The 23,757-nt window shown below is 25.4% G+C and overlaps 3 protein-coding genes across 3 annotated transcripts; all 3 read right to left on the reverse strand.

Annotated features, from left to right (window-relative positions):
• Positions 1-1,600: 1,600 nt before the first annotated feature.
• Positions 1,601-3,869, reverse strand: LOC110660231 (ankyrin repeat-containing protein BDA1-like). The gene is made up of 2 exons (XM_021818454.2): positions 3,056-3,869; positions 1,601-2,595 (listed from the first exon to the last, which is right to left on the reverse strand). Exons 1-2 carry the CDS (start codon positions 3,665-3,667, stop codon positions 1,789-1,791), a joined length of 1,419 nt encoding a protein of 472 aa, XP_021674146.2. The 5' UTR covers positions 3,668-3,869; the 3' UTR covers positions 1,601-1,788.
• Positions 3,870-12,749: 8,880 nt separating this feature from the next.
• LOC110653229 (ankyrin repeat-containing protein BDA1) lies at positions 12,750-14,924 on the reverse strand. Its single transcript, XM_058133536.1, has 2 exons — positions 13,948-14,924; positions 12,750-13,645 (listed from the first exon to the last, which is right to left on the reverse strand). Exons 1-2 carry the CDS (start codon positions 14,767-14,769, stop codon positions 12,836-12,838), a joined length of 1,632 nt encoding a protein of 543 aa, XP_057989519.1. The 5' UTR covers positions 14,770-14,924; the 3' UTR covers positions 12,750-12,835.
• A 5,290-nt stretch (positions 14,925-20,214) lies between these two features.
• Positions 20,215-22,032, reverse strand: LOC110662817 (ankyrin repeat-containing protein BDA1). The gene is made up of 2 exons (XM_058135275.1): positions 21,594-22,032; positions 20,215-21,291 (listed from the first exon to the last, which is right to left on the reverse strand). The coding sequence occupies exons 1-2, from the start codon at positions 22,029-22,031 to the stop codon at positions 20,482-20,484; spliced, it is 1,248 nt and encodes a 415-aa protein (XP_057991258.1). The 5' UTR covers position 22,032; the 3' UTR covers positions 20,215-20,481.
• Between the last annotated feature and the right edge of the window lie 1,725 nt (positions 22,033-23,757).

Here is a 23,757-nt window from a genome sequence, read left to right on the forward strand (position 1 = left end):
TTTTTTAATATTTATTTCATTAATTTATGCCTCCTCACTATAGTTTAAGTGTAGTTCTAGACACTCTGATTATCCGAACAGACATTAATCGTTGGAACAGTCAAATGTACGGACTACCTTTGGTGAGGGCATTACAGACTCTGATTAATTAAGATAACTCATCACTTGATAGGGCGATCCCACACGTGCACGAAGTTGTCACAAGTAATAAAGTGATAAAATTGTTATCTATTCCACGAGAATTGAAATTAAGTACCAAAAACACATATAATCCTATTATTATTTACACTATTGAATAAAAAGATTTATCTAATTAACGAATGAAAAGAAAATAAAATAAGTCAACAAGTTTGATCTAAGGCATTCACCACCTAATCGCAACCAAAAATCATTGTTGATGAATATTAGGGTACGTTGACTTCATCTAAATCAACTTAATTTAATTTATTCAACTGACAATCCAATTTTAATTATCTATGCAAAGAGGAATAATTAATCCTAATTTATGTGATATTCTCTCCCAAGTTATATCAAATATATTAATTAAAATTTACTATTTATTTCCCAATAGCTATACCAAATATCAATTAACTCATTAGGCTCTATGATTGTTCAAAAGAAATCTCCCATAAGTTAAGTCTTATGCCACCGCTCGAACTATTATTCTTATGTAACATATTACCTTTTTTTCAAATCAAAGACTTTCCCTCGATCGATGATAAAGATCATTCAAATATTTAATCATATTCAAAACAATCAAAATAAAATAATAAACTATTGCATGGATAAAGAAAATCAATTCAAATAAATTAAATTAAATTAAATTCAACTACATCAAAAGACCTTAATATAAATTTAGTTCAACATGGTAAAGAATCAAAATCCAATTTTAATAATTGTATTTCTTGATTCATCATTCTAAAACAATAAAATCATAAAATACAATTAAAGAAAATTAAAGAGTAGAAGGATCTTGGAAAAATATTCAGTTATGGTTCTTGACATCCAAGGCTCCCTTGAATATTAGCCTGCGGCTGGTTACGGCAAAGTCGGCCCAAGATGTGAACTTTGATGCGTTAAGACCTTTATAAACCCTGTCCAGAAATCTCCATCGGCTAAGAGTAAAGGCTTAGGCTCAAAAACACGGCTTGAAACACATTTGCGCTCAGAGTAATTATATGGTGAGGTCATAATTTCTTATAGACAATTTACTTAAAGTAGTAAACTAATTAAATATAAATAAATATTTAAAATAATTAAATAATTAATTTTTAAAAACCTGTCACCAGATAGTTAATGATATCATTTATATATACTTATTTATATTTTATTAATTTGTCATTTCATATATAATATTTTACATGGTGTTGCTGTTTTATTTTATAATTTTTTTAACACATAAGATGATGATCCATATACAGACAAAACGTCATGGCTTTAAAGTTAAAATAAAAAAAATAGAAAATTAGTTAAAATTATTAAAAACTTATTAACACTAATAAAAAAATTCTATAAAATCTATAAAATTACTTATAATATCAATAAAATATTTTATAAAATTTTATTAATATTTGATATGATGTTCACACGTTACATCTCTATCCTTATAATATACAAAAATAACTTGTAATTTTAAATATAATTCGCCAATATATATGGCAATACATACAAAAAAGTAACCATTACATAAAATAATTTCTCCATGCAGACATTCACGGGCAAAGCTAGTTAACTAAGCTGGTATTGAAAGAAGAACGTCAACAACGAGAGGTGACGTCTATTTATGCATTACCACCATTCTTTCCTGTCACGAATTTTCACGCGACGTCTTCTTGGTTTTACTCTAGGCTCGCTAGGTACTGATATGTACTTAACAAAATATACTGCGAATAATGCAATAAGGGAATATACAGCAAATATATAAAGAGTAATCCTAAAGATGCTAGAGTCCATCTTTTCCTTATTCGGTGTTATGATTGTCAATGAAAACAAGTAAGAAAAAATCACCCAATTAACAGATAAAAGACTAAATGATGGTCCGCCGTCGTCATGCATAAGATGTGCGGTCATTCGACAAGCTGTTACGGCGAGCAAGACCAAGTTTGCAAAGAAAAATATATGAAAGTCGGTCCTAGACATTACTGATGTACCCGTGAAGTGTGTAGAAGTTGCTGCAGAAGTAGTTGAAGAGTTATTGACGCGCATAGGCGAATTAATATCAGCATTAGCAGTACCCTGCCAAAGTCCACCAGGTGGACTCAGTGATGCCTGGAAGACGGCTGTTGCAACCAGTGTATCAACTACCAGCTCTATATTGCGCTTCTCACTGGATTTCCATTTCCTCCTCCGCCATAATTTCCACTCCAAAGGCCTTGATCTCGGTGTCTGAGCTTCCTGACGGACTGAATGTGCAAGAGATATCACTCTTTTATAAAATAATATTAATGGAAACAAAAATCCTGCACCGGCTGCTTGCATATTCCAAATTTGTCTTTCCGTTAATCGAACTTGGTCTCTCAGGATTTCCATAGCCGTCAAACCAGCAAGATCTTCTATATCAGTTCTAGCACGACATCGCAGCAACATTTTTAGTACCTACATGGACATTGCTATAATTGGTCAAAGATATAGAGTATCATGGTTAATTAATGGGTTGGATATTTTCACTCTTTATAATGTTATTCGCACTCCAACTTATCAGGCTAATAGCTTTGTGGGGGGAGGAAATATTTGCCAAATGTATAATGGAGGAAGTCAAAAGTTTGGATCTGGACAACCATATTCATCTTCAGCTAATTATTAGATGCATCCAGAGCACTAAAAATTAGTGTTTCCTTTCTCACAGAAGAGTGGACCCTTTCTATAACGTAGAAAATGAGTTATACATGATTGTGAGAGATGTGAGAGATGATGCATGTGGACCAAGTATACTTAATAATTTCCCTTCATCTTCTAACGAAAAAGGAAGAAAAAAGAAGAAATAATTAATTGAGAGAGAGAGAGAGAGAACTGAAACCCATAAGAGTAGTAAATTTTGGTTGGAAGATAGGCACACCTGGCGTTGATTATTCCATCCATTCTCCGAAGCAGCAATGTGCAGCACGGTTTCACCTCCCTTGTTTTTCCAGTTAAGGAGCTCTCTTTCCCAAAAATGGGCATCTTCGAATGAAGACCACCTAAGCCATTTCATCAACAACAATTCAAAAGCATCCTTTTGGTGGTTCTTTACTGCAATGTGAAAAACAGTATCGCCTTGAAAGGTAACATCTTTGATAGATTCGGGGCAACCTCTATAAAATTCTCTCAAAATGTTCAAGTTTCCTTTTTCAGCTGCATAATGCAAAGGAGTGAAACCTCCCTTTCCTTTGACACGGACAAGGTTTCGATCAACATCTATGAGCCACATCACCACTAGCGTGTGGTCATTTTGCACAGCAAGGTGCATGGGGCTAAGACCATCTTTGTTTAACTTCTTAGAAAAAGATGGCTTCAGGTTCATAACCTCCATCGCGAATTCAATGTGCCCTTGTAAAGCAGCTATGTGCAGCGGAGTATCAACAAAAGCTTTCCTGTCGATGTTTTCCAAGACATCTGTATCCTCCTGGATTAGATTATACAATTCAGGAATATTTCCTTCTCGAGCTGCCTCAGCCCACCTCTTGTCCATACTGAGGAACCAATTGAGCAAGCAGCTGAGGGGCAAGAAAAGGAATCACTATAAATGACAAAGAGAGAAAAAAAAAAATAGAGAAAGTGAAAAACGGTGGACTCAAGTGAAGAAAATTTTATTATGAAGCATCAAAAATAACTTTTATAATCAACCTTACACTTTAGTACGACACTCTCTCACACACCTCACTCCCTCCCACTCTTCCTAGCTACTTCTACTTGATTGATACAACCAAAGGGTTCCACACGCTAGTTATATAATCTCTCTCTCTCTCTCTCTCTCTCTCTCTCTTACACGTACACACGCACGCGCGCACATATTGATTTACTTATAAGGGTGAACTTTTCTTGCTTAAAATCAGTTATATAGTGAAATTCATCTATTAAATATATAATTTCCATATATTTATGTCTTAAATTCATGATGGAATGGATCTATATGATAATTTTCTTACTAAGTATCTCTTTATTTTATAATCTACATAAGACTAATCCTTTCAGAGTTTATAATTACCCCTTCTAATAATACATTTTCTAATGATTAAATTTGAATTCTCTCTTTAAAAACCCAATAAGACTTATCACTGCATTCAATGCTTGTAATTTCTTTAATGTTTTATTAAAGTTTAATAAAGTTACTGTTTAATAAAGTTAAACTTTAATAAATTGGTGTTGAGTATTGTATTATATTTGACGACTCTAAAGAGGGTCATTATCAACATTTCGAGGACCAACTTGCAAAGGGGAGCACAAACAGTAAAAATCTTTCCTGATATTGTGATTCTTAGGTAGAATGGAAATGTAAGCAAGATAGTAAGCATTAAGGAAAGTTGGATAGTTGGAGTCTATGTCTAGCTTACCCCTTAAGAGAGGAAAAGGAATTAATGCATTTATAGTGAGCAACATATATCATTTAATAAAAGAATTATGGTATCGTTTAGTGCATCATAAATTTAAGATGTAATAACATAAGATTTATGTATTTAATAAGTAAATTTTATCATACATTTTATGTATTGAATTCACGATAAATTAAGTCTAGACAAGAAAAATTTATAAATTATATATCTGCGAAATTTCATTGCTATGGCGAGCATATCCCCATAATCGAATGTGCTCTTTGCCATTAGATTATATTATAATTAGAGTAGTTTTGAAATAAGTGCATTTTTTTTAAATGGCAATATAAAAATATACGTATGCACTTATTTTTGAAGCTAAAATGATAAATGTTTTTATTAATTTATATGAATTTTGTAAAAATCTAAATATTTAATTTTTGAATTAATTCAAAAAAATATAAATTTTTAACTTATGTTAATAAATTAGTAATAATTTACACTATTATTTATTATTATTTATGAAAGTATATTTATTGTTTAATAGATGAAAAATAAAAATACATAATAAATGGAAGGTAGATGTAAAATACATATTTTAAAGTAAATATATATATTGAAAATAATAAAGAGGAGAAAAACGAATGTGGAAAAAAAAAAAGAACAATTCAGCCAAATATATGCATTTGGAGGAGAAAATTAAAGAAAAAAGCTGAAAAAAAAATAACATAGCAAATTCTTTGGGTTTGGCTAGTGTTTAAACAAATAAAAATACTTTCATAATTAATAATAAATCATAGAGTAAATTATTATTAATTTATTAACATAAGGTGGAGATTTATAGTTTTTCAATTAATTGAAAATTAGATATTTGATTTTTCTTAGAAAATTCATTTAAATAAAAATATTTGTCATTTTAGCTTTGAAAATAAGTACATAAATATATTTTTTTAGTAAAAAGAATATGAAATAAGAGTAAAAACACATTTTATAGAGTCGATAGAAAAATAAAAACTTAAAACTCAATTACACCCTTATATTTATAGGAAAGTTTAATTTAATTCATTTTCAACTTTTTATTTAATTTAGTATAAAAATTTTAATTTTGTCTAAAAATCAAGAAAATCAAGAAATTGAGATTCTTAATTATTGGATGTAAATTAAAAAATTTATTTTAAAAATTAAGAAATTAAATTTCTTGATTTTTTATTTAAATCAATAAATCAAAAAATTTATTTCATAAATTTTAATTTTTAGGTTAAATTGAGTTTAAATTAAAAATTTTTAAGTTAATTTAGACCAAAACTTAAAAAAGAGCTAAATTAAACTTTTTCAATAAATATAAGAGTTAAATTAAACATTTTACTAAAAAACAAAAGCTACACTTATCACAAAATTATTCAAATTATAATTTAATCTAACGGCAGAGAGCATGTTTGGATATGCAAACATACTTTCCATAGTCGAATCATTCTTCTTTTTCCCTTTTACCAACTTTTCAATGTTTGCTTTCATATGAAGATCTTTCATTTTTATTTTTTAATATTATTTTCTTTTTTAATGTCGAATTTTTGTCTAAATCAAATAATGATTAACCGCTCTCACATAATTTTTATTTTTCTATTAAATTTAATTATTATAAATTGTTTAAGTTGAAATTTGAGTAGAAGGCTAAAGTGATGAGAGTATTTTCTTCGTATTATAATAAGTTATCTGAATTTACGAAAAGAAATCAAGTATTTGTCTTTTTAATTAAATTTTAAATAAAATATATATTTTAAAATTTAATAATTATGTCATATATAGTTGAAGTTTAATGTAAATTAAAAAAATTTTTTAGGTGCATTGACTAGGGTATCTCCCGATTAATATATATATATATAGAGAGAGAGAGAGAGGCAGAGTTTTTTCTTTTTATAGCATGGACAAATTTTTTCTTAATGGTGCCATGTGACACTTACCATATAAAAATCGTCATACTTTGTCTTTTATACTAAAATTTAATTTTATTTTTTATTTAATTTTTTTTTTATGTTTCTTTTAAATGTTTTTATTATTGTTATTGTACCTCTATTTTCATTACTAACAATTGAAAATATTAAATATATTTAATCAACATTTATATAATTATTACATTTTTCATAAATTTTTATATAATATTTCTTAAACTATTAATATTTCATTTTATTATAAAAATTTAAGAATTGTATATTTTAAATTAATAAAAAATATTGAATTTTGGAAAAATGAAATAAAATTTTATTTATATAATTATATATGTATTTATATATATGAGATATATAACAAAATAAAATTGAAAATAAAAACATAATAAATGAGTATCATTTGAAGTTATTAATTTATTAATTTTATTATTTAAAATTTCAATAAAAAATTTAATACAGTTGTTACACTTCAATTTTGTTAAAATAACTTTTTTTATTCGTTTAAATTTTACTAATTTAAAATACATTATATATAATTCAATATATAAATATTATAAAATTATTCCTCGAGTTTTATTTTTGCAAATATACGATAAGTCCATATTTAATCTCTATTTTATATTATTAAAATTATTTATTAAATTTTTTTAAATTTAATGTAATTAATTAATTGTTATAATCTTAAAGTAATGAAATATTTTCTAAATATTTTTCAATCACATCAAAATAATTTTTTTAATAAAATTAATTTTTAATTAATTTAATTTTTCTATTATAATCTCAAACAAAATTTTATTCATTAATTGCAATACTATATGTACCTATACACATAATGTCTAGATCTATTATTTCACAATTATGACCATTGGAGTATCTATGTCAACTTTCAATTAAATAATATTTATTAAATAAAGTAAATAATGATTGACAATTCTATTTTAAAGTTGACCAAATATTAATCATATTTGATATTTAATTATAACTTATATATAAATTTTGTATTTACATATTATTTTTATTAGTAAATATATATTTATTGTGTCACTTTTTGACACAAAATAATTTTAATAGTTAATTATAGTAATTTTATAAAAGCAATATTTATTGTTAGAGTCCACTCAAATACATAAGTTACGCTCTTCATATATTCAATGCAATATAGTCAAAGTTAAGAACTACCTTTCAAATTTTCACTACAATAAGATAGTGGTTCTTTTTCTCTAATTTCTTTTTATTTGATTTGAGTTATGATATTGAATTAATGATATGTCGCATATATTAGTCCAAACAGCCATATTCTTTAGTTAATGTTTTAGTATTAGACGGTCAATTTTAAATATTTCCTTGTAATTCTTTTTTTCAATTAAATAATGATTAATAATAAAATTAAAATTTTGATTAAAATGATTTCTTATTCTTTATCAATAAGTAGTTGATAGCTTATGACATTTTAGACATACCACCAAATAAAAAAAAGTTAACAACAATAATTTTTCTTCTCATATTTTGTGTCAAATTCTTTATTTGATTTGCTCTATTTATATTACTTTTATTCAAGATTGATTAGTCAATGTTCTGAAAACTTATTTATATTTCTACTAATTTCTAATTACCTATAATGTGAGGAAAAGTTTGTTAAATTTTGAAGGATAGTTGCTTGTACTAGAATTATGTCATCACGCTTCAGACTAAAATTTTGATTATCCATCATTTTTTATCGTTAGTTTTCAACAAAATTATTTTTTAATTTTAGTTAAATAATTATATTTTTATGCAAAAATCAACCCTCAATATTTGTGCAGCAGTAAAACCTTAAAAATTAATGACAATTATGAAAGCATAAAAAATTTAGTCATAAGTAAAGATAATTAAAAAATTAAAGTTACAGTATTAAAATTATAGAAACTGTCTTTTGAAAAATGTGTATGTATTTTAAAATTTATTAAATTAATAAAAAGTGATGATATTTCATTATATATGCATATATTGTAAATTTATTTTAAAATTTAATTTTTATGAAATGTATGTATTTTATATTATAAATTTATGTAAAGTGATAACCATTTTTATGAAAGAATTATTTTATATAAAGTATATCAAATTAAAAAAAAAAGTTGCACTTTACAAAAAATTTAAAGATATAACATTTTAAAAAATAATATAATAAAATATTATTTTTAATTAATAATAATGTTATATATTTATTATTATTAAAATTAAATAATCCAATTCATTATTAGTAATTTAATATATTTATAATATTAATTAAAAAAATTATATATATATATATATATATATATATATATTGAAATAATATTATTTTCTTATTAATCTAATATATTTTTTGTAATCAATAAAAATTAAATATTAAATTACATAAATTATGAAATAAAATATAAAAATTTCATAAAGTCTAAATTTTTTTATGAATAAAGTAATTTTATTTTATTTTAAATAAAGTAATAATATATATATATATAATTAAATAAGCACTTTAATTAATTACTTCACAAATTAATTAAAAATTACTGTAAAAAATTTATTCAAATAAAATATAAAGAAATTTGGATGAAATTAATTTAATAATAATAATAATAATAATAATAATAATAATAATTTATTCTTATTTAGAATGTAATTAAAAATTAAATTAAAAAAAAAGGTTATATATGGATATTATGCTAGTTCTCTTGGGAGTTAGAAGTACAAAGTGAGCCCTACTCAGGGTGTCGACTTCACGGATTGAACACTGACCAATTTATAAGGTACACATTCGCCACTACACCACCCACTTAGATAAATTAAAAGTTTTTTTTTTTTTTTCCTTTTTCTAACAATTCTTTGTCGTTCACAGTCCTATATATTCTTTCCTTAGAACCTCAGCATTATTATTATCCTTAATTTCCATGACGCTTTCAGTTTTTAATTCAACATAATATTTTACAATTATATTGTACATAATGTGTAAGAAAAGTCAATTATAAATAAAATAATATAAAGGAAAAACGAAAAAAGAAAATTAGAATGCATAAAGAATGAAAAGAAAGGCAATTCAAAAAAAAGCAATAATTGTTTTTTTTTAATGAGTGAAAAGCAAAGCTAACGAGAAAGGCCAAATAGAAAAGCAAGGGAAAAGAATGGCAAAAAAGAAAGGGAGTCATCATGCAACCAAATTATCCGTCGTCTTTGGTCACTTCCACCTTAAGTTCTTCAAAATTAATATAAAGTAATTTTATTAAATTTAAAATAATAAAATTAATTGCCTAATAGTCTAATAATTAAAGATATATTACTTACATAACAAACTTTAAAATCTATACTTTCTCTGAATTTCTGCTTAAAAAATAATAAAATTAATTAATATAATATAATAAAATTAACATAATAAAAATTGAAGTGATTGGTCGTCCTCAGTTACTTTCACTCTTAAGTTTTAAAAAATAGGGGGTGTTTAACTTTAATTTATGAAAATCAACTTATAAGCACCTAGTATTTATAAGTTAATTTCGGCGTATAAATATTTAAAATTTTAAGCAGTTACGTGTTTGATTAAAATACTTATAATTGACTGATAAGTGGTTAATGTATTTAGTAAAATATATCTTATAAACACATTTATAATTAAAATGACTAAAAAATATTAAATAAGTTTTATGATGATATTTTAAAAATCAAATGAGTATAATAGTAAAATACTTAGTCAAACTAGTTTATAAGCACATAATTTATAAGTATCAAAGTAAAAAACTGAGTCCCTAACTTATTTTTTTTTTAGCTTGTAGACTCAATTTATAAACCTAAAATTTATTATAAACAAATAGGTCAACTTGTATTTAAAACTTATAAGTTGATTTGACCAGATTAAACTAAGAAAAACACCATAATGTAAAGTAATTTTGTTAAATTTTAAGTAATAAAACTAATTAATATAATATAATAAAAAACCATATCACCGGCCGTCCTTAGTTACTTCAACTCTAAGTACTTGAAAATTAATATATATATATATATATATATATATATATATATATATATATATATATATATATATATATATAATAATTTTGTTAAATTAAAAGCAATAAAACTAATTAACATAATATGTAATAAAAATTAATATAATAGAAAAGAAATGAAGCAAATTAATATAATTTAATTTAACGAAATTTAAAATAATAAAATTCATTAATATGAGGTAATTTGACTAAATTTAATGTAATAAAACAAATTAATATAACATAATAAAAAAATAAAACCAATTAATATAATGTAATTTGACTAAATTTAAGTTAATAAAACCAATTAATATAAGGTAGTTTTAATAAATTTAAGTTAATAAAATTAAATATAAAAATATTAAAAAATTTTGGCTGGTCTAGATCAGAACTTGATCAAACCAGCATGTTAGTTTCAAAAATCGAACTTATAACAGCTTATAATTGAAATTGAAAATCCTGCAAACCTTAATTAAAATCAAAATTGTAAAGAATCGAACCTAATATTATTTATTGGCACCACAATAGTGCAATTTTGATATATATATATATATATATATATATATATATATATATATATATATATATATATATATATATATATATATCTTTTATGGCATACTTAAATCTTCACAAAATCTTTAACCTTTTTCGAGGAAAATTTTCTCTACAAGACTTTAAATTTTGTTGCCATAAAAATGGTTCGATTAATTTTTTTTTATACTATATATTTAGTATTTAAATTTAACATTAAATATTACAATAAATTTATACAAATTAATATGAAGAATTTAACAATTTTTTTCCTTCATCTCATGAAAAAATAAATTTGTAATTTAATAACATAAATTAAGATATATAATAAAATAAAATTGCAATTATAAATATTATTTTAAGAGAAAAGAAGAATGTCATCCTTAAATAGTGAATTCCTTGGTGAATATTTGATTTGTAGGTTTCATAATAGTTATATAAAGCCTTCAACACTAAAATAGGGTTATGGGAAGTTGCAGGATTGTCTAAAAATTTGTAATCTTTTTATTTTATTATTATTTTAATTTTCTTGAGCTAAAATTTCAGGCACAGTGCTGCCACGTACTTTTGTTTTTCATTTTAAGCAGGGAAATTCTTGAATCCTCACAATTGATATCAAGTTTATGGCGAGTGAAGGTTTTGCCGCATAATTGTTTCGTTACGGCTCCGACAGTGGCAAAACAAATATTCCCACTAAAATGTCACTATAATTACGTAATTATATGTAATTACTTAATTTTATTAATATTTTATAAAAATTATTAAATTTTAATTTTTTTATAAAATTTGTTAAATTTTATTTTAATTTAATTTAATAAAAATTATTATAATAAAAAAATTAATATTTTCATATTAATTTATTAACATATCAATTATTTTAAAAATAAAATTATCTAATTAATGTTTTCCTATAAAAAAAATAAAAAAAAAAGTAAGAGATTTGATGATAATAAAATAATTAAATATGTTTTGTATATTTTTTTTTTTAAAAGATAACGAAATAAAATATATTTATTTATAAAATAATGAATAAATCAGCAAGTTAATAAAAAATTTTTAGTATTTTATTACAATAAATTTTAAAATCTCACGGTTGCGTTTCTTATATTTAATTATGTTAACAAATTATTTGGTGTTAAGTCACTTTGAAAAGATCAAATTGCCGCCATTTCTCTCATTGTGACAAACGATAGCTTTTGTGGTTGTTCAAAAGGATAGCCTAAAAAACAGTTGCATCTTCTTGGCTAGATGTTACTGGCTAAAAGGATAGTTCTCGAATCCAATTCAATCCGTTTTGAATTCAATCATTTTTATTTGTGGGGGATGAGGATAGAGAGACATTCTTCCAACTCTGAATCTTCATAATTCACTCTGGCACAATAATACATTATTTTTTATTAAAAAAATAATAAATTTCTATATATTTATATATTTAATATTATAATTTTTTAAAAAATATAAATATATTGTTAAAATTACGTTTAAAGTTTATATTTCTAATTATATTTTTTTAATAAATAAATTTATATTAAAAAAAAAAACTTGTCTTGCCCCGCTCTCCATAGCGAAGTCCTCGCCCTGGCTGTAAACTGCATGTGCTTTAAAGATTAAGTAAAAATAAAAGAAAAAGCCACTTAAATTCTAAAAAAAAAAAAGGAAAATACATAAACTAAAAAGAAATAATAGATATAATTCAAAATAACTTGTAATTCTAAATATAATTCTCCAATATACATAGCAATGCATACAATGCATGAACTAATTTCTTTATGCAAACATCCACAGAGAAAGCTAATTAATTAACTATTATTGAAAGAAGAAACGTCAACAACGGGAGGTGACATCTATATATCTATTGCCACCATTCTCTCCTGACATGAATTTTCTGGCGACGTCTTCTGGGTTTTATTTGAGGCTCCTTGGGCAATAGTATGTACAAAATACAAAAGATTACGAACGATATAAGCGCATATGCAGCAAAGACATAAAGTAAGACATGGAAAAAGAAGTACCCTTTAGCCTTCTTATCTGGAGTTATGACTGACATTGAAAACCAGTAGGAACCAATCAACCAATTAACAGAAAAAGTAGTAATAAGTGAGAATCCGCTGTAGTCTTGCAAAAGATTTGTAACTGTTCGCAGAGCTGTTAGGCCAAACAAGCCAGAGTTTAAAATATAAAATATTTCAAAGTCGTTCTGAGACATCACTGATGTGCCCGCCAAGAGTAGAGAAGTTGCTTCAGAAGTGGAAGAGTTACTAACACGAATAGGCGAATTAATATCTACTGTAGCATTACCCTGCCAAAGACCACCAGGAGGACTCAGTGATGCCTGGTGCATGGCTGTTAAAATCAGTGTCTCAACTACAAGCTCTGTATTGCGCCTCTCACTCGATTTCCATTTGCTCTTCCGAAGAAATCTCGACACCAAAAACATTAACCTCGGCATGTTATCTAGCTGATTGACTGAATGTCTAGGAGATATCACACTTCTATATAATAATAATAATGGAAACAAAAATCTTGTACCGGCATCTTGCATATTCGAAATTTGTTTTTCCGTTAATCCAACTTGGTCTCTCAGGATTTGCCTAGCTGTCTGACCAGCAAGATCTTGTATATCAGTTCTAGCATAGGGACATCGCAGCAACATTTCTAATACCTTCATAGACAACGCTATAATTGGTCAAAGATATGCAGTAACATATTTAATTAATGGTTGGATATTTGCACTCTACATAATGTTATTCGCACTCCAGTTTATCAGGATAACAGCCTAATGTGGGGAAATATTTGCCTACTATGTATAATGGACAACCATATTCATCTTCCAATGTGAAAGAAAGAAAAAGGAAGAATTAATTAATTCACTTTAACTCTACCTATCTATCTATATATATGTATATATATATATATAACTCAAACCCACATGAGTAGTAAATTTTGGTTGAAAGATAGGCACACCTGGAGTTGTCCATTCCATCCAGTCTCCAAAGCAGCAATGTGCAGAACGGTTCTACCTTCCTCGTTTTTCCAGTTAAGGAGCTCTCTTTCCCAAAAATCGGCATCTTTGAATGAGGACTTCTTAAGCCATTCCATCAACAATTCGAAAGCATCATTTTGGTGGTTCCTTACTGCAATGTGGAAAGCAGTATCGCCGTGAAAGGTAACATCTTTGATAGATTCGGGGCAACCTTTATAACATTCTTTCAAAATAGACAAGTTCCCTTTTTCAGTTGCATAATGCAAAGGAGTGATACCCCCTTTTCCTTTGAGACGGACAAGGTTTCCGTCAACGTCTATGAGCCACATCACCATTAGCATCTGCTCGTTCCGCAAAGCAAGGTGCATGGGGCTAAAACCATCTGGGTTTAGCTTCCTGGTAAACGATGCCATCAAGTTCACTATCTCCATGGCAAAATCAATATGTCCCGCAGATGCAGCTATGTGTAATGGTGTGTCAACAAAAGGCACCTCATCGATACGTTCCAAAACACGAGCATCTTGACGGATTAGAGCATACAAGGCGCCAATATCTCCTGCTTCAGCGGCCCGCGTCAACCTCTGACCAATATCTCGTAATTGAGCCGCCTCCAAAACATTCGCATTTTCTCTGATTAGATTATAGAAGCCGTCATTATCTCCTGCTTGAGCGGCCTCCCTCAACCTCTGACGAATATCTCCTACTTGCTGGACCGCCTCAAAAACAGTTGCATCTTCCTGGATTAGACGATACAAGCCGTTAATATCTCCTGCTTGAGCTGCATCCCTCAACCTCTGGTCCATGCTTCGGAGAATCAAAAACTCAGAAGAGCAGCTGAAATGTGTAAAATATATGAGAAACGATGTCGGAATTTAGTTGTAGTTAGGAGAGCAGATGTAGGAAATGGGGAAAAAAATGGTTGCTCTTATACACACACCCCGAATGAGTGTTGGGACGAGTCTCGGCGCCGGCCTTGTTTGTTGTATCCAAGGAATAAGAATATGCATTTAAACATTGTTGAAAAATATTTTGAAATGATTGCTTTTTATTTTTTAGCTAAAATATGTTAAATTTAGATTAAAGAAAAAAAATAAAGTCTTTGATTAATAATTTTAAAACAATATTTTTTTAATAATACAAATAATAATTCCAAACACATCCTAATATATATATAATTCCAAAAACTACACTTATCGCAAAACTACTCAAATTATAAATTAATTTGGATATGCAAACATGCTTGCCATAGTCGAATCATCCTTCTTTTTATTTTTTAATATTGTTTTCTTTTTTAATGCCTAATTTTTGTCTAAAGCAAATAATAATTAACCGCTCATATAATTTTTATTTTTCTATTAAATTTATTTATTATAAATTGTTTAAGTTGAAATTTGCGTAGAAGGCCGGCCAAAGTGAAGAGAGTATTTTCTTCATATTATAATAAGTTATCTAAATTTACAAAAAAAATTCAAGCATTTGTCTTCTTAATTAAATTTTAAATAAAATTTATATTTTAAAATTTGATAATTATGTCATATATTGTTGAAATTTAATGTAAATTAAAAAATTTTTTTAGGTGCATTGACTAGGTATCTCCATTTCTATTTTATGATTGACAAGAGACTAATTAATATATATAGACATTTTTTTTTTACTATATGGGTATTTTTTTTTTTTAGTAGTGCCATGTGACACTTACCATACAAAAATGATTATACTTTATAAATACAATAATGATTGTCTTTTATACTAAGTATTTAATTCTATTTTTTATTTAATTTTTTTATTTTTTCTTTTAAATATTTTTATTATTGTTATTATACTCAATTTTCATGACTAATAATTGAAAATATTAAATATATTTAATTAACATTTATTTAATTCTTACATTTTTTATAAATAAAATTGAAAATAGAAACATAATATATTAGTATCATTTAAAGATATTAATTTTAATTGCAATACTATATGTACGTATGCACATAATATCTAGATCTATTATTTTACAATTATGATTATTGAAATATCTATGTCAATTTTCAATTAAACAAAATAAATAACCATTGACAATTCTACTTTAAAGTTGACCAAATATTAATCATATTTGATATTTAATTATAACTTATACATAAATTTTGCATTTACATATTATGTTTATTAGTAAAAATATATTATATGCAAAATAATTTTAATCATTAATTATAGTAACTTAATAAAAGAAATATCTATTGTTAGAGTCCATCCAAATATACAAGTTATACTCTTTATATATTCAATATAATATAGTTAAAATTAAGAACTATCTTTCAAGTTTTCACTATAATAAGATAGTAGCTTTTTTTCTCTAATTTATTTTTATTTGATTTGAGTTATGGCATTGAATTGATAATATGTCACATGTGTTATTTCAAGCAGTCAAATTCTTTAGCCAATGTTTTAGTGTTAGACGATCAATTTTAACTATTTTCTTATAATGAGTTAACATTTTTTTTAATTAAATAATGGTTAATTATAAAATTAAAATTTTGATTAAAATGATTTTTTATTCTTTATCAATAAATATTGATACCTTATGAAAATGGGGACATAACACCAAACCAAAAAAGTTAATAACCAAGACTTTTCTTCTTATGTTTTGCTCTCAAAATCTTTTTTTAATCTGCTCTATTTATATTGTTTTTATTTTATTCAAGATTGATTGGTTTTGATTCTGAAAACTTATTTATATTTCTGCTGATTCTTAATTTCCTATAATGTTAATAAATTTTTGTTAAATTTTGAAAGATAGTGGCTTATACTAAAATTATGTCATCATGCCTCGGACTAATATTTTGATTATTTGTTATTTTCTTTATCATTAATTTTAACAGAATTATTTTTCAATTTTAGTTAAATAGTTATATTTTTATGCAGAAATCATTCGTCAAAATTTTTGTGCAGCAGTAAAACTTTAAGAATAGATGGTAAATATGATTACATCAAAAATTTAGTCATCAATAAAGATAATTAAAAAATTAAAGTTACAGAATCAAAATTATAGGAACTGTCTTTTGAAAAATGTGTTTATATTTTGAAATTTATTAAATTAATAGAAAATGATCATACTTCATTATATATGCATATATTGTATATTTATTTAAAAAATTAATTTTTATGAAATGAATGTATTTTATATTATAAATTTATGGAAAGTGATAACCATTTTTATAAAAGAATTATTTTATATAAAGTGTATCAGATTAATAACCAAAAAGTTACACTTTACAAAAAGTTTAAAGATATAGTATTTTTAAAAATAATATAATAACATATTTTTTTAATTAATAATAATGTTATAAATTTATTATTATTAAAATTAAATAATTCAATTCATTAGTAGTAATTTAATATATTTACAATATTAATTACCAAAAAATATTATATTTATATATTTTTTGAAATAACATTACTTTTTTTATTAATTTAATATATTTTCTATAATTCATAAAAAAATAAATATTAAATTATATAAATTATAGATAAAATATAAAAATTTCATAAAATTTAAATTTTTTTATGAATAAAGTAATTTTATTTTATTTTAAATGAAGTAATAATAGAATATATATATATATATATATATATATATATATATATATAATTAAATAAGGTATTTTAATTAATTACTCCAAAAATTAAAGTGAAAAATTATTCTAATAAAATTAAATAATAAAGAAATTTAGATGAAAATTAATTTAATAATAATAATAATAATAATTTATTCTTATTTAAAATGTAATTAAAAATTAAATTAAAGAATAAAAATTATAAATTACTCTCTCTAGATTGAACACTTGACCAATCCATGAGATAGAAAAGCAAGGGAAAAGGATGGCACGAAAGATAGAAAAGAGAAAGAAGAAAAGAAAAAAGAAAGGGAGTCATCATGCAACCAAATTATCCGTCGTCCTTGGTTACTTCCACTTTAAGTTCTTCAAAATTAATATAAAGTAATTTTATTAAATTTAAAGTAATAAAATTAATTGCCTAACCTATTTTGATTTAATAGTTAAAGATACGTTACTTATCTAACAAATATTAAAATCTTTGTTTTCTTTAAATTTCTGCTTAAAAAATATAATAAAATTAACATAATAAAAAAATTAAGTGATTGGTCGTTCTCGGTTACTTTCACTCTTAAGTTTTTAAAAATAGAGGGTGTTTAATTTAATTTATGAAAATCAACTTATAAGTACCTCGTATTTATAAGTTAATTTCGATGTATAAACATTTAAAATTTTAGGTAGTTACGTGTTTAATTAAAGTATTTATAATTGATTGATAAGCTGATGATGATGTATTTAGTAAAATATATCTTATAAACACATTTATAATTAAAATGACTAAAAAAATATTAAATAAAATTTATGATGATATTTTAAAAATTAAATGAAAATAATAGAGTAAAATATTTAGTCAAATTAATTTATAAGCACATAATTTATAAGTATCAAAATGAAAAATTGGGTCTCCTGATCTTTTTTTTTTTTTTAGCTTATAAACTCAATTTATAAATCTAAAATTTATTATAAACAAATATGTCAGCTTATATTTAAAACTTATAAGTTAGTTTGACCAGATTATAATCAAGGAAAAATACCCTAATATGAAGTAATATAATAAAAAACTATATCACCGGCCGTCCTTTGTTACTTCTACTCTAAGTACTTGAAAATTAATATATATATAAAATAAATTTGTTAAATTAAAAGAAAAAAAAATAATTAACATAATATGTAATAAAAATTAATATAATAGAAAAGAAATGAAAACAATTAATATAATTTAATTTAACTAAATTTAAAATAATAAAATTCATTAATATGAGGTAATTTGACTAAATTTAATGTAATAAAATGAATTAATATAACATAATAAAAAAATAAAACCAATTAATATAATGTAATTTGACTAAATTTAAGTTAATAAAACCAATTAATATAAGGTAATTTAAAAAAAATTAAGGTAATAAAATTAAACATAAAAATGTTAAAAAATTTTGGCTGGTCTAGATCAGAACTTGATCAAACCGGCATGTTAGTTTGAAAAATCGAACTTGTAACAGCTTATAATTGAAATTGAAAATGCTGCAAACCTTGATTTAAATCAAAATTGTAAAGAATCAAACCTAATAATATTTAGTGGCACCACAATAGTGTAATTTTGCAATATATATATATATATATATATATATATATATATATACTTAAAATTTATAAAAATTATTAAATTTTAATTTTTTTATAAAATTTATTGAATTTTAATTTCATTTAATAAAAATTATTATGATAAAAAATTAAATATTTTCATATTAATTTGTTGATATATTAATTACTTTACAAATAAAATTATCTAATTAGTGCTTACTGATAAAAAAAAATAGAGAAAGGTAAGAGATTTGATAATAAGAAAAGTAATTAAATATATTTTATATATTTTATTTTTTTAATAATAAAATAAAATATTTTTATTTATAAAATAATAAATAAATCAGCAAGTTAATTCAAACATTTTTAGTATTAGGTTATAATAAATTTTATAAGATATAAAATAAAATTTTACGAATTTTGTGAAAAAAAAAATTAAACATTAGTGCCAAAAGTGGTCATCCACCAAAGGTGTACAAGCCCATTTCAAAGATCAGTCCACGTGGTACGTATTCAAGGGCCCAATCTTAAGACCATCAAAATAAAATTATTTTATTGTAATATAATCATAAATAAACATATGATTTCATGTTTATATAATTATAAATAATAATTTAATTTGCTTAATTTACAAATATCATAATAAATTGAATTTACTTAAAAATCTCTTTTTGCTAGAGCATTAAAGAATAATTTTTATGCTCTAATTATTTTTTAAATAGAAATCACTAAGTATTCAAAATTTATTGACCCAATTAATTTAAATTTGTATGCGGCGATTCATCAATAGGATAAAGTGCTCCTATTATGTTTTAAAGTTACTCCATGACTTGAATCCGAAATCACTGATTAAAAGATAAGGAATCCCTATCATCCCTTCTTACCTTTAAAAGTTATGCTCTAATTATTTTAAAATTGAATAAAAAAAGTTTAGTCACTGAGTTCCATCTCAGATTCAGTTCTTTCTTATGTGGTTGGGTTAAATCGAAAATATCAACCAATTACCTTAGGTCTCGGGCAAAAGGGGTTATAACTGTCATACCTTTTAAAAAAAAAAAGAGATTTACTAAACTTATGGTACTCATTGATTAAGAGACTAATATATACATATGTGGTACAACAATACAAGTGGCAGTAGTTACATAGGAATGAAAGACTAATACAGATTGGATGATAATAATTAACAAAGGATTACAACAGTTTTATACACTAGGAACTCTATTAATGCTCACTAACATACACGCTATCATACAGACATCCACAGACAAAGCTAATTAATTAAGCTACTACTGAAAGAAGAGCGTCAATGGGGTGCTATCTATATATCTATTACCACCATTCTTTCCTGTCACAAATTGTCTGGCGACGTCTTCTGGGTTTTATTCTAGGCTCGCTAGGTACTAATAATTGGTTACAAATATAAAATATGAGGCCTGCAAGCAATATTGCTGCACATGCATACGTGGTAACTTTGGAGCCAATGTAGCCGTTAGGCGGTGTTATGACTGACATTGAAAACAAGTAGGAACCTATCAACCAACTGACAGAAAAAAAAGTAAATGATAATCCGCTGCCGTCATTGATAAGATTTGCCATTGTTCGCCAAGCTGTTAGGAGAAACAAGCCAGCGTATAAAATGTAAAATACAAGTAAGGCGTTTGTAGACATTACTGATGTACCCGAAAAGCGTGGTGGTGGTGGAGCAGGAGGAGGAACAGTTGGTCCAGTAACGGAGACGTGATAATGCCATTTAAAATCCTTATTAGATTCACCCTGCCAAAGACCACCAGGTGGACTCAGTGATGCCTGGTACATGGCTGTTAAAATCAGTGTATCAACTAACAGCTCTGTATTGCGCCTGCTACTCGATTTCCTTTCGCTTCTCCGACGTAATTTCCACAGCAAAGACCTTGACTTTGATCTTGATTTCTGAGCTTTCTGAGGGACTGAATGTCTAGGAGATATCAAACTTCTATATAATAATATTAATGGAAACAAAAATCCTGTACCGGCTGCTTGCATATTCCAAATTTGTCTTTCCTTTAATCCAACTTGGCCTTTGAGGATTTCCTTAGCCGTCAAACCATTATGATCTTCTATATCAGTTCTAGCATGACATCGCAGCAAAATTTCTAGTACCTACATAGACATTGCTATAATTGGTCAAAGATAAGCAAGAACATAATTAATTCATGGGTTGGATATTTACGCTCTGTGTAATGTTATTAATAGATTTTTCTTCGTTAAGTTCAATTCACTGTCACTTAAGACAAAAAAAATATATAGTAAAATTCACTTATTAATACATGAATTCACATATTTTTTTTCATAATAGATCAAATCTAGTTACTAATAGCTTAAAGTGGGGAAATATTTGCCTAATGTATAATGAACGAAGTCAAAAGTTTAGATAGTAAATTTTGGTATGAAGATGGGCACACCTGGTATTGATCTTTCCATCCATTCTCCGAAGCAGCAATATGCAGCACCGTTTTACCTTCCTTGTTTTTCCAGTTGAGGATCTCTCTTTCCCAAAATTCAGCATCTTCCAATTCAGACTGCCTAAGCCATTCCATCAACAACAATTCAAAAGCATCCTTTTGGTGCTTCTTTACTGCAAGGTGTAAAGCAGTATCGCCCTGAAAGGTGACATCTTTGATAGATTCGGGGCAACCTTTATAACATTCTCTCAAAATAGACAAGTTTCCTTGTTCAGCTGCATAATGCAAAGGAGTGAAACCCCCTTTTCCTTTGACACGGACAAGGTTTCCGTCAACATCCATAAGCCACATCACCATTAGCATGTCCTCCTTTTGCAAAGCAAGGTGCATGGGGCTAAGACCATCTTTGTTTAACTTCTTAGAAAAAGATGGCTGCATGTTCATTATCTCCATCGCGAATTCAATTTGCCCATGTGAAGCAGCTATGTGCAACGGAGTATCAACAAAAGCTTTCTTATCGATGTTTTCCAAGACATCTGTATCCTTCTGGATTAGATTATACAAGTCAGGAATATTTCCTACTCGAGCAGCCTCAGTCAACCTCTGGTCCATACTCATGAACCAATCTAGTAAACAGCTGAAAGGGAAGAAAGATAATCACTATAAATGACAAAAAGAAAAGCAAAGAAAAGAAAAGAAAGAAAACTAGAGAAAGTGAAAGCATCACAAACCTGTTGAATTTGAGGGACGAGAAAAAGGATGAACTTTATGTGGAGAATATTTTAATTATTAAGCACCAAAAATGACTTTCGTAATCATGCTCACACTTAGCACAACACTAAATTATTTTTCCGAAAACACTCTCACTCTTAGCGCACACATGATTATTTCTCACCACACTCTTATGAACTCTCACAACATTCTCTCACACACCTCAGTCACTCTTCCTACTGCTGCTTGATTGATACAAGCAAAGGGGGAGAGGGGGTATGTACATTTATAGGCAACAAAGATAAATAGTAGCCACACACATATGCCAAAATAATAATAATAATAATAATAACAATGTTCTATTTATCCCCTCTATTTTTTGACATGTCTAATTCAGCTTAATTGATTTCTATTTTTAACCTAATTAATTTAAATATAAAACTTCATTTCATGAAATAATAATTTATTATTTTAATGCAAATAATTTGCAAAATAATATCTAATATATGTTAAAATATACAAGTCTACCTCTTTATTTTTCAAATCTCATAATCGGGTTTTAACAGTTAACTCAATTTAATTTATTTAATTTCAAGTCACAACAAATTACAGAGCACACTTAATTTATTAAAAAATTATACATTAAAAAATCGTATAAAAATAATTATAATATAAAAATAAAAATATAATATTTATTATATTATAAATAAAGGTACACATACACCTAATATAATTAATAATTTACCTCATTCTCAAAAAGAGAAAAAAAAAAAACTAATAATTTTGCCTCAACTCAGATAGAAAATATCAAATTACCGCCATCCCTCCCGCAGCCTCAAAACAGTTGCATCTTCCTGGAAGAAAAGGTTGCCTTCGCACGGGTAGGCGCGAGAGTCTCACAGTTTTGGTGGTGGAGGATTCATGAATTTGTTTGGTTTGCGGAACCACATGTTTGGAAATAGAATAGTTATTTTATATTGAATAATTGTTTTTAAATTTATATATGAAATATTATTTTATGAAATAATATTTTTTTTTAATTTTAATTTAAATAATTTACAAATTAACCTTAAATACTTATAGTCTATTTAATTTTTATTTTCTAATTTTTTAATTTAATTTTTTTATTTAAATTATACATATATACACAAATAATTCAAAAACATGATATATATTTTAATAAAATTATATGAAATTCTTAAAGGACTAACTCTCAACGCAGCATATTACATATACACAACTCATATGTAAATAATTATCTATGTGCATACCAACTCATCTTCCTAAGCACTTTAATTTTTTTTATTCAAAGTATATAAATGCATATAAATAATTTAAAGATAAGACATATTTTTTTATAAAATTATAATAATTTTATTAAAATATATTAATTTATAAAAATTATCTATATAGTGAAATTTTAAAGGATCTTTTAATTTAATTAAATATATAT

This window comes from Hevea brasiliensis, chromosome 14, assembly GCF_030052815.1.
Source record: "Hevea brasiliensis isolate MT/VB/25A 57/8 chromosome 14, ASM3005281v1, whole genome shotgun sequence".
Lineage (NCBI taxonomy): Eukaryota > Viridiplantae > Streptophyta > Magnoliopsida > Malpighiales > Euphorbiaceae > Hevea > Hevea brasiliensis.